This window comes from Laccaria bicolor, genomic scaffold (assembly GCF_000143565.1).
Source record: "Laccaria bicolor S238N-H82 LACBIscaffold_110 genomic scaffold, whole genome shotgun sequence".
NCBI lineage: Eukaryota > Fungi > Basidiomycota > Agaricomycetes > Agaricales > Hydnangiaceae > Laccaria > Laccaria bicolor.
The window spans coordinates 6,759-17,592 of NW_001889981.1; the positions used below are offsets into that span (position 1 = coordinate 6,759).

The 10,834-nt window shown below is 49.0% G+C and overlaps 5 protein-coding genes across 5 annotated transcripts; 1 reads left to right on the forward strand and 4 right to left on the reverse strand.

Moving 5' to 3' along the window:
• Positions 1 to 1,738: 1,738 nt before the first annotated feature.
• LACBIDRAFT_335668 (uncharacterized protein) lies at positions 1,739 to 3,002 on the reverse strand (the record flags this gene model as incomplete). The annotated part of the gene is made up of 9 exons (XM_001890543.1): positions 1,739 to 1,812; positions 1,840 to 1,916; positions 2,003 to 2,028; positions 2,076 to 2,259; positions 2,284 to 2,419; positions 2,444 to 2,491; positions 2,538 to 2,787; positions 2,834 to 2,921; positions 2,974 to 3,002. The coding sequence occupies 9 exons, from the start codon at positions 3,000 to 3,002 to the stop codon at positions 1,739 to 1,741; spliced, it is 912 nt and encodes a 303-aa protein (XP_001890578.1).
• A 576-nt stretch (positions 3,003 to 3,578) lies between these two features.
• Positions 3,579 to 3,839, reverse strand: LACBIDRAFT_296742 (uncharacterized protein; the record flags this gene model as incomplete). The annotated part of the gene is made up of 1 exon (XM_001890544.1): positions 3,579 to 3,839. The coding sequence occupies one exon, from the start codon at positions 3,837 to 3,839 to the stop codon at positions 3,690 to 3,692; it is 150 nt and encodes a 49-aa protein (XP_001890579.1). The 3' UTR covers positions 3,579 to 3,689.
• A 675-nt stretch (positions 3,840 to 4,514) lies between these two features.
• On the forward strand, positions 4,515 to 5,671 carry LACBIDRAFT_296744 (uncharacterized protein). The gene is made up of 6 exons (XM_001890539.1): positions 4,515 to 4,703; positions 4,759 to 4,812; positions 4,872 to 4,979; positions 5,037 to 5,236; positions 5,284 to 5,476; positions 5,532 to 5,671. The coding sequence occupies exons 1-5, from the start codon at positions 4,661 to 4,663 to the stop codon at positions 5,437 to 5,439; spliced, it is 561 nt and encodes a 186-aa protein (XP_001890574.1). The 5' UTR covers positions 4,515 to 4,660; the 3' UTR covers positions 5,440 to 5,476; positions 5,532 to 5,671.
• Positions 5,672 to 6,633: 962 nt separating this feature from the next.
• LACBIDRAFT_296055 (uncharacterized protein) lies at positions 6,634 to 7,491 on the reverse strand. The gene is made up of 3 exons (XM_001890545.1): positions 7,477 to 7,491; positions 7,120 to 7,419; positions 6,634 to 7,062 (listed from the first exon to the last, which is right to left on the reverse strand). The coding sequence occupies exon 3, from the start codon at positions 7,038 to 7,040 to the stop codon at positions 6,822 to 6,824; it is 219 nt and encodes a 72-aa protein (XP_001890580.1). The 5' UTR covers positions 7,041 to 7,062; positions 7,120 to 7,419; positions 7,477 to 7,491; the 3' UTR covers positions 6,634 to 6,821.
• Positions 7,492 to 7,505: 14 nt separating this feature from the next.
• LACBIDRAFT_296746 (uncharacterized protein) lies at positions 7,506 to 8,823 on the reverse strand (the record flags this gene model as incomplete). Its single annotated transcript, XM_001890546.1, has 5 exons — positions 7,506 to 7,664; positions 7,759 to 7,822; positions 7,870 to 7,948; positions 8,021 to 8,600; positions 8,659 to 8,823. 5 exons carry the CDS (start codon positions 8,821 to 8,823, stop codon positions 7,506 to 7,508), a joined length of 1,047 nt encoding a protein of 348 aa, XP_001890581.1.
• Positions 8,824 to 10,834: the final 2,011 nt, after the last annotated feature.

Consider the following 10,834-nt stretch of genomic DNA (forward strand, 5'->3'; position numbering starts at 1 on the left):
GCATCGTAATGGTTGCGAGGCACAAGGCTACACGTTGACGATTTCTGCATGACGTTTAGTCAAGCAGATGATTATACTAAGTAGATCATGTGGCGCAGTGAGGTTTGGAAATGAACAACGAGAGGAGTGGCAACTCACCTTACCCAGGATCGACCAAATATAAGCCGAACAAACGCTACGAACGCCTCCATGCAACGTTACGCGCAATTTCAAAGATTTGAGAATCTGACGCTGGGACACGGAGAAAGATGGAGGATATACAAGATAGGACACATACACACGTAGCAACAACGACACACTCCCGATTTGGGCAGTCGGAGTTTTAATCCCCCTAACCACTAACCTAACCTTCTAATCTAACCGAGAACGCGCTACCGCGCGGGGAAAATATATCCCTAAACCTAACCATTAACCCTAACCTCCTAACCTTACCCTAACCTCCTAACCCTACCGAGAACGCGCTACCGTGCGGGGAGAATAAAGTAAGAGCGCACTACCACGCGGATTCCTCCAACGTTAGTTCTCAAACCCTCCTTTTGCTGAGACTCCGAGCCACATCAAATCGTACCTTTCGGTAACAGTACTTTGTGAATAATTTGTTAAATCAAAATACACAGTCTATTCTGATTAACAGATCCGGGTGGATGTTCATGATGACTAGGCGACAAACCGTTGCTCTACATCCGAGTCGATGGTGAATCTATGCAGTATGTAGGCTGCGTCCAATGTCAACGAGAGACAGGATGTGAAAATTACTTGTACTACGAGCAGGGGTTGGGGTAGTTGGGTGGTGCATACGTAGTGACACGTGGAACGTCTGAAAGAAGTTAGCCACGTAAAGGCAGTTTCAAATTGGTCAGAGTGAGGCCCAGATCGATAGGTGTTGCTTCTAACCTTTGCTCAACTTGTGCCATCAAAAGGACAGAGTGGGCCGTCGACGAGAAGGTTATCGAGCACCGCTGAGCTTCGGTGGAAGAGAACGACCGAACAACCACGCGGCTGCCAGTGGGCGCAAACAATCAGAGGATCGATATATGTGAAGTTTGCCTGCGGCCACTGGCAAAGAGATGATGCCGAATCCATGAGCTTGGTACTTGTTGTCACTGCTTCGCGAGCTGACGTACGAAGAGGTGCAAGTGGCTGGGTTGTGCGAGTCATGGCAACTGGGAAAGACAGTTCGATCACCCGAAGTGAGGAGAGCCGGGGTTGGCACTGGTGTTGTTGAACCAGAATCTGAGTAACGAAGGAGGTCGGTCAGCCAGGCAAAAAACCAAATAGATATGTGACAAGGAATTCGGAAGCCGGGGAAGGGAGAAGGGTATACCGAATGATAAGTAACGCGGCAAGAGTGACAACCTACCAAAGGAAAAAAGCTACTCTCCAGCTCTCCGACTCAAGCTTGCACTTATGACCCAGCAGACGGCAGTGACCTATACTTAGTAGATTGCTGTATGTGAGGGGTTTGCCGTGGCTGCTTTCGAGGAGATGATGCTGGATCCACGCAAGATCCACAAGCACATCAGCAAGATTGCAAATCACTCGGGACGCTTGGCCAAGCCCGCCAACTTCGCCAAGCTGCCAAATTTGATCGGGTCGTCCGAAAAAAGAGGCCGGATATGAGCTGGCGCAAAATCGGCCAAGTAGCTCCCAAGCGACACCGATTCAACTCTGCTCGCACGATTGTTGATATATTTGGGCTACTATTAGTACAGGGCTGCTCAAATGTAGACTACAGTATCTACAACGGTGCAACCCTTCCTGCACCAGAAGTGCCTCTCTTGGTTCTAGATCCAAATAGAATGAGATGAATATCTGGATTGATGTGAGAAAAAAACACACCAAGGTTCAAAGATTGCGCGAAACCCTTCTCGTCCTTGATCAGGTTCTCCCCCGTTGTCGGGGTTGGGACGTGATGTCTAGACGAAAGACAGGGAAAAATTCACGCGATATATGTATTGAATTAGATGGATGCAGAGCAAGCAACTTAAGAAGGGAAACATACAGTAGAGCAAGATGGTGGGGTTCTGCCTGCGGAAAAATTTGCTTGGTTATTCAACATAGAAAACAAAACGTACGTTTGCATCGAAGCAGGGACCGCCTTTGCAGTCATCAACCCATTTGTGAGGTTGATTCGTCAGCGTCATTTGCTGCTTCGCCAGCACCGAGAGCATCAGGCCTTCAGTGGCAGTCTTCAACCCATCCCCGGCTGTGCTGACAGCAGCTGAGATATCCGCGTCGCTTATCAGAACACGACGTAGGCTAAGGAGATAGGTGAAAACTTACTCTCTAGCCGAAGCAGTGATCTCCTCCATCGCTTTGGCAGTCGTCGTGAGGTGGGTAGCAGTTTGAATGCGAGCAACGTTATACATGATGGTCGGATTCGCTCCGCCTGCCATTGAATTTGGAGTGTTGGCAGAACCTGTGATCGTGATTCGTGGCTTACACTGACGTGGTTGATTCTGTATGACGCACTTCAAGCGGTAATATTGCCCTAAGCGTCAGTGTACTTTCTTCAACTAAAAGAACAGGCAACGCACCGGCAACTACTTGGTAAGAACAGGCTGCCATGAGCAACGCAGCAAAGTAAGATGCAGTTGCGTGATCGAATTGAATGAATTTCAAAGTGAACGATGACGATACGTCGGCTCGGGGGAGAGGCGGATTTCGGTGGAAGACTTTCACGACGAGGCAGGGGTAGGCGGGAGAGGGTGAACACCTGGGCGTTTGATAACCCAAACGTTGGTACTCGGTTTCGATGGGTACGACATAATCTGCTTGTTGTATTGCCTGTAAAAGGGATGAGAAGGAGGGGAGGCATTCAAAACAATGATACCTTGAAACTGCTATGCATGAGGGTCTCGTCGAGATCCAGGACGAGGCATTTTCGACCTGCGTGGTAGAAGAGGTTTTGGAATGCCATCCTTCGACAAAAAAAGATAAGATGGAGAAATTGGCAAGTGAAGGAGAACTTACGGGGCTGATGGGGAGACCTGTGCCACCATTGAGGATGAGTTTAGTCTCTCATGAAGCGAAGGGCATATCGAAGAAGAAAATGTTAGGGTGTTCGGATGACCGGACGTTTACGGCGGCAAAACTTCGCATCACAAATCGATCATCGGATGGCTTGAGGGCCGGCGCGAGAGACTTGGGCATCAGCAGGATTCGTCCTGTTGTTCGCGGCACGCGCTCTGTCATCAGCAAAAGTTCATGTTCCATGGTAGGCCTAGTATATATAGTATGGGCCTACTTACCTAGTATCTCGCTTGTGTGGCTTTGGATGGGGCTTAACAGGCTAGCAATCCCTAGGATGGAACGTGAAAGCCTAGTGAAGCCTAGTATGGAGAGCAAAAGGGTAGTATAACCTAGTATGGTATCTAAGAGGGTGTTATCATCCATTTATGTCGGTTGGTAGCCTATCACCAGCCTAGCATGCTTGTACTACTCCTAGGATAGGATTCAGCTATTTTGGTTGACCAATATTTTTGTTCCGTTCTCAAGTTATATTGACCAAAGTTTAGGACCATGCCTACAGCACTGAACATTGAAAAAGTATTCTAGACATATTGAGAACATACTAACAACTATTATAACTAAATCCATTGTCGTTGTCGTAGTCGGTCATCGTTGTTGTCATCGTTGTAGTCATCATTCGTCGTTATCGTTGGCGGTCATGGTTCGTTCTCGGGGGGTTATTCATCATCGTTGATGGTGGTCATGGTCATTTGTTGCCGATCATCTTTGTTGTCACCCTTCTTCGTCATTCGTTGTCCATAGTCGTTGTTGTTGATCTGTTGTTGGTCGCCACGTCGCCGTTGGTAGGAGATGGGGAGGGGAGTCATGATGTTCACCCGGAATAATATGAACAGTGACGACAAAATGCGTCGTCACCGTCCATCGCCCCTGCTTCTGGTGTGAAAGAAGGAGAGGGAGCGAAGTCATGTTGCTACTCACCTGGATTATAGCGTGCCCTCGTCATCGGTTCATAGCCATCCCGTGTCCTTGTCGCTGTCGCGTCCTCATCCCGTGTCCTCGTCTTGTGTTTTCATCGTCGCGTCGTCGTTGTCCCACATCATCGTTCCGTCGTTGTCCTGAGTCTCAGCGAGCTGTGTTGGGACGAACGTGAGACAGGGGTACTTACCTTGGTGTCCTGAAATACACATGCCGTTCGTCGTCGTGTGGTTGACACGTCGCTGTCAGCGGCGTGGCACCTGGATTCCGTGTTAGAGAGACGAGTGGTGGGGGTGAGGTGAGCTTACCGTGTCCTCCTCGCGTCCTCCTCGCGTCCTCCTCGCGTCCTCCTCGCTGTGTCATTGTCGTTTCACGTTTTTGTTCCGTAGTCGTCCTGTGTCTCACCGAGGTGGGTTGTGACGAACATACGACGGGGTACTGTGGTGTGAAGTAAAGCGATGAAAGCGATGTAGAGGTACGTCGGACTTTGATTGGACTTATCTAATTGATCACATGACACTAATCACGCGTTTCACTGGAATTTTGCTCTCTGTTCTTGACCACCACCACCGCCTCCCCGCTCCCCCGCTCCTGACTCCTTCCCTCCCGGCGACGACGACGACGACGGCTCGACGCTACAACTCCTGGCTGTGCTGTACCCCGCTCAGCGACACCGCAGTGAGCTTGAGTGATTCGCTTGTATTGTCTGGTGATGAGAAGGAGACATCATGGGCGCAGATTCTCTGAGCGGGTGAGTAATTATCTGAGCATATATGCTACTTATCTTAAAGATTTGACTTTCCAATGTAGGTATTCAATCGACTACCGTTTACGCCGATGCTTTGCTACGCGTTCTCTTGCCAAGTAAGTGTTTTTCGTGGCATACATGCGCATATATGTGATGTATCTTCCAATTCTGACAGTGCTCGAATGCTTGGTGTCTTCCCCGATGCCCAAGCCGATGACGGCGCGGATTATTGGTCGATACCGTCAAAACGATGTCATATCGCTTGGGAGACTGGATTTGCACGGTATGTACACGCTTTATGACTCTCTAGGTAGTAATTTGCTAACAATGCATTCGTTAGCACCGTATCGTCCCCTTGTACCCAATTCACGCATGCAGGGGATATGCCCTCCGAGTCGTTGCCACCCTCCGCGCCATAGCAGTCAAAGTCGCCTTGGTTACACGCAAGCTCCTCGCAGCCGCAGCCATCACCGCAACTCTTCGCACGCCACCACCACCGATGGTGAGCAACTTCACCTCTCGTCAACGCCCGTTGAGAAGGTATGCTGAGTGTCATTGTCATGATCATCCTGATTCGTCTCCTCAAGACGCATATACTGGCGGTTTCCATGGTAAGCGGCTACATCGCAGGAGTAGCCTTAATCAGCCAAGAGAGCGACATGAGGAGCAAAGGGTTTCAACTGGTGACGACGACGGCTCACCTTGCATGCCTCTGTCGTCTAAGCAGAAGACGAGTGGCATGACATCGAAGAGAAAGATAACTGCCAACATTTACTCAAGGTGTTTTCATTCGCCTTTCTTCGACTCTACACTGGCTCATTTATCAATCTTCCAGACTACCGTTTTTTATGTCACCCACTTGCTCATGGTCTTCCACATGTACGTATCGCTTTCTTTTTTTTTCTCCATCCTTCCTATCTTTTTTCTTGCTGCCTGCCATTCTTGTGTCGTTTTCAGACTTTGTATTAGATGCTACAAGAAATACATGTTTTATTTCGCCGTATTTCATATGAAGTGATCAGAATTTAAAATAAGAATTCAAGATCTAGCTAAGATTGTATGGAAACGGCTCACTAGGATGGCCTAGTATGGCCTCGCATGGTGTCAGGAGCCATGCAAGAAACCGGTGCCATGCAAGGCCTATCACCAGGGATGTAAGCCGAGGTTCCAACCTTGGCCATAGAAGGGGGGCTAACCTTTCATGGCCTATTGGCGCCTCTCATGGCCATTTATGGCCTTACGTGGAACCCGAACTTTTGCTGATGGTAGTTCACTCATGGTATTGATTTCTTGCCCGGAGGAAGACTGCCCAGTGCCCTCCAGTCAAATCTCAGTGAGGGCTCACTAGCACTTATCAACTCCCCTCTGTCCACAGGAAATCCAATCGGATTCAGGTTTACATTCCAGATGGACCTACCACCACTACCATCACCTCCTCGGTCCTCACCTTCAATATGTATTTGGGAGGGATTTTTTAGCATTTGTGGTACTGATGTTATGGGCCTACTATCTTACGAAGTATGGAATTACAGTAATATGTCACTATCTAATAAATCATTGTAATTGTGCTTGGCTTTCGAACTAAAAACTTGGCCAATCGTTGGCCCATCGTAGTCAGTGACACAAATCGGCGTAGCTTGGGAGGGTCGTACGATTTTGGGATGTTTGGCAAGCGCCCCAAGCTCACCAAGCACACCAAGCGTCGCCAAACAATTTGTGGTCTTGCTGATGCACTGTCCAGATGCGGCCTAGCTGCGTGGATTCCACTATGGCAATATCCCTTCGCGGGCCGATGCACGAAGGGGTGCAAGTGGCCGAGTTGCGCAGTGGACACGGAAGACGGTGCCATGTGATCACTGAAGTCAAGAGTTTGGGTTTGCCAGTGTTGTGGAATCAGAATCTGAGTACTTATCAGACGAAGGCGATCAGCCTGGTGCAAAAGGACAAACGGATGCAAGGGGATATTTGAGGGATTCGGAAGCAAAAGCAAAAGCACGAAGGAGGTAACTAACTTGCTGAAATCAAAACGATGAAACAACACCACCCCATACTTCGTCCAATAACGCTTACGGATGCCGAGAGAGAGCGGAGGTAAAAAAGCAAAATGTGCCGAGTTAAGTTGAATTTATATGCAAAACGTTGGGACTGGTGTGAGCCCCAAGCCAAGATACCATGAGTTAAGCAAAATCGATTTCCGCGACAACCAGTGGTGTGGAGGATTCGTCAAATGATTTGCCAGCCGCTGACTTTCAACCAGTGGAACACGCAAAGTCGCAGAACGCTTGAAGCCTAAAGGACTCCAAGCCACCTGCGATCTCCCAAGCGTGTACGCTGTTAACAACATAAATGTTTTGAATTTCTTGAAGCTGGAAGAAATTTCACTAACGAAACGATCGGTCATGATGTGGATGAATTATACCCACCTTTCGATGACGTCCCCGATGATTCTTACGCTGCTGCATGATTTTGCATAAGATGTATTACGATCTTTTGGAGGCGTGAACAGATACAGGTTTTGCAGATGCTTTTGTGTTAAGGATGCCGTCGTGCAATTGTCCGCTGTGATGGACGAGGCTGGTGGACGCAGTGGTTTCTTGGGACCTAAGTTGCGCGGCCAACTATCAATGTTGTATTGTACCGCCGTTTCAGGAGTACTTATTCTGTATCTTCACGGCGATGGTATCATGTCGTTACAGAGTCTTCGATCCGACCCTTTTGCGTGTCTGTGGCATACACATTAACTGATCATAGGAAAAGAGAAGTACTGGAATGAAGTCTACCATGTCATTTCAATACGGAGAAACCTCGTCTACAACCTCCTCCTGTTCCCGCTTTCTCTCTTCGCATCCTCCTCACTGGCCGTGTTCTCCTTCTCCCACACCTTCAAAGCCTCCTCATACACCTCCCAAACAAGCCTCCCAGCATCCTCCCTGCCGTACTCTCCATCATCCGGGATTTCCAATACGGGCTTCAACACTTCTCAGGCATCGCATCGGGAACTTGGGTCAGTTGCACAGGGACTTTGAATGGCGTTGGGTTGGGAGGAAAAGGGCGTGTAGCACGGATTGCATAGTTATTTCTGGGGACTTGAAGAAGATCCGAACGACGGGCTGGAGGATGATGTAGCTAGGCACAATCAGAACATATCGCGCTGCAATGCACATAAAACTCACAGGGCTATTCCGAAAGGTGCGGAACGTATCGTCCAATCGGCGGTGAAGAGAGCTGAGATGGTGTCGACTCTGCTTATGCCTGGACACACGCTTACAGCGACGATGTTTCACTTTTGCGCTTTAGTGTTGACCACAGGGACAGAGGAAGAGCCTTCTTCCGGTTTAGGTATCTGTGCAGCATGGAGTGCGTCTAGAATACGTTGGAGATGCCGTGTGACGATGATGTTTCGTAGAGAACGGATGCCTTCCCTCAAGAAAACGGACCTTTCTTTTGGGGGATCGAAACGAGGTAAGAGGGTAGCGGCGGCTGCGTAGAATGAGTTGACGACGTTGATGATTCGAATGTCCCGTTCTACAGGCACAACCGGGAGCGCTGGCAATAGCAGCGTGGTGATCAAGAATGTCGCTAAAGAACCCGCATTTCGCTCCTTTTCTTTGTCCAAACGTGAGACGAACGAGCCAATTTGGTGGTACTCGTGCGCGAAAATGATAGTGCCGATTCTCTGACCTTGTCCGGTGAGAAATCGGGTACAGAAAGAGCGTATGGAGGTGGGTGAAGAGACATCGCATTCGTCTGCGAATATTTGTTCATTCGAAGTGGTTGTGCAGAGGAGATTGATCAAAATGGTTACGTTGGCATAGTCGATTGGGTCTGGGGAAAGAGCGATTATGTGGGCTCCGCGTTGGGCTAGTGATTGGAGAATTGTCAGGCCCAGAGGTGTAAACCCGCCCTAGACAGTGTTACCAGCAGTCAAACCACAGAGAAATGGGGAATGCAGTTGTACTCACCGTTATCAATACCGTTCTGGCGTGTAGATCTCGTTCACGGGTTGTTCGTCGGCCTTGGCAGACGGCATGTAGTGTGAGGACGACTACGATCCCAACGACGATGTGGACGATGTATTGAGTCGGAAAGAACGAGGATGCGAAAGCTTCCGTGATTTTGAGGACCATAGATACTCGGACAATGTTTGTAGCCCTCACTGGGCCATGTTGTCCGTGGAGGTTGGTGGAAACAATGAGGAAACAGGTGTCATCACTGTCACTTGCAACTTGTTCCCAACTCCGACAACCCTACGTTTGTTGAACTCGGCCACCCTTACTAGCCCTTACTCTATGACATCTAAATTTTTCAACGATGAACCCTCGTTTATAGGGTCTAAATGGCAGGGAGAAACAAGCCAAGAACGCAATGGACGCTTTCCACGATCAGATTCACCATGGAACCGACTCTAAGTAAAAGGGCGCTGGCTGCATTGCGACGCGTCGTGGACGACGAGGGGATGCGAGGACGTCACCCAGGGCTACCGTAAGCAATTGTACTCCTTGAGAGACTTCTGCATCTTACTATTGCTGCAGTCTTCCCGTCCAACGACGTTGGACGACTCGATTGACAGGTACACAAAGACATCAGTGATCACTCATGCAAACATCCGTGAAGCTGGTGCTGGAACGCATCAGCATGTTGCGCAGGTGTTTACTATTCGTTTCGAACTACCACTTGAATTCATCGACTGAAAACGTAGGACAAGTCGACTTCGAAGGGCTTAGGGGAACTAGCACCGAGATCATACATCTGCGACGGACGGCCCAGTTGTACACATCGCCTCAAGATTGGTGGTATCCAGACATGGTCGAGACTAGAAGTTTTATTCGTGGTGAAAAGGTGAGTTTTGAACTCGATGATAAAGCACACCTGAGAAAAGGCTTTTTTACTGAATTTCCGTGTATTCAGTAGATAGCGATTAGTCGGCAGCCGTTTACATGGAATCGCCTTCAAAGCCTTCAGCCTGAGGGTGTTTCTCGGTCTCCGACTTTTGTTCAATTGTTACCGCGGGAATCCTGGGAGCCAGACCGTCAAGTTCAAACTGGTGTGGTTTGGAAACACCAACTTATCACTTGATACGCCATTCTGGCTGGTTGATTAGGGGACCTTTTCGCTCCTTTCAACTCCTCACTCAATGCCGCAGGATGAAGTACCGCAGCAGAGGCCCAAGTGCAGAGTGTGGTTTTATTGCTCAAACCAAGCTCAACCACTCAAACGTCGATTGGACACTTCATTCTCGTTATACGCCCTCTATGAATGTCCCTGTGAGTCCACTCGCATTGCTTCCTGGTATCTGTCGAATAAACATCATCTCCCCGCCTCCCTAAAAGATTGCTCTGGACGTTCTCCCAACGTTCTCCTTATTTTCGTGAAGTTGATTATGTAAGCAATTAAATAATTTCTTTGAATTTTTCTGACAGCTTTCTTCAGTGAACGTTTATAGCCCCATCTGCTCGAGAACGGCAGGTACAATGACCTTGGGTTTCACGATTACGTTTATCCCTTCTCTCATCACTCTTCGCAGGCCGATATCGGAAGTGCAGACCACCTCATCTCCATCATCCGACTCATTCTCCTCAGCGTAATCGTTATCCATAAACTCATCGTCAAAGTCGGTTTCTGGTGGTATCAAAAACGTTTCCAGTCGCTCAGGCGATCTATCCTCCCCGAGCATGACGTGGAGACGAATGGCTAGCGTTGCCACGATCGAAAGTTTATCCTCAAAGGACTCCGCGTTAAGGGGCAGTCTTTCGACCAACCTGACAGAATTAGGATGTTGAGGAGAGAGCTGCACATGAACTCTATCATCTGGGTTTTTCTGTTATCTGATGGACCGAGTCGTGCGCGGGTGACGGCGCGCCATCTCTCAGCGGCTTTTGGTTCTTCGATATCACTTCTGTCAGTCATTGCAGCTGACGGTGAGGGTTGGATGCTTACTAACTCCTTGAATCCTCGAATACAGCGTCTCCAAGAAGGCGTCATATTCCCAATGACATGGATACCACGACGTGATGAGGCGGTTGCAGCAGTACGCCAAACACATCTGGAAGGCGATCTGAAGTGCGCCCTCTTCCCGAAAACCCGACTCTTGGCACCATCAACCCCAGAACCGTCACGTTCACGTCCTTTGGCGTGATT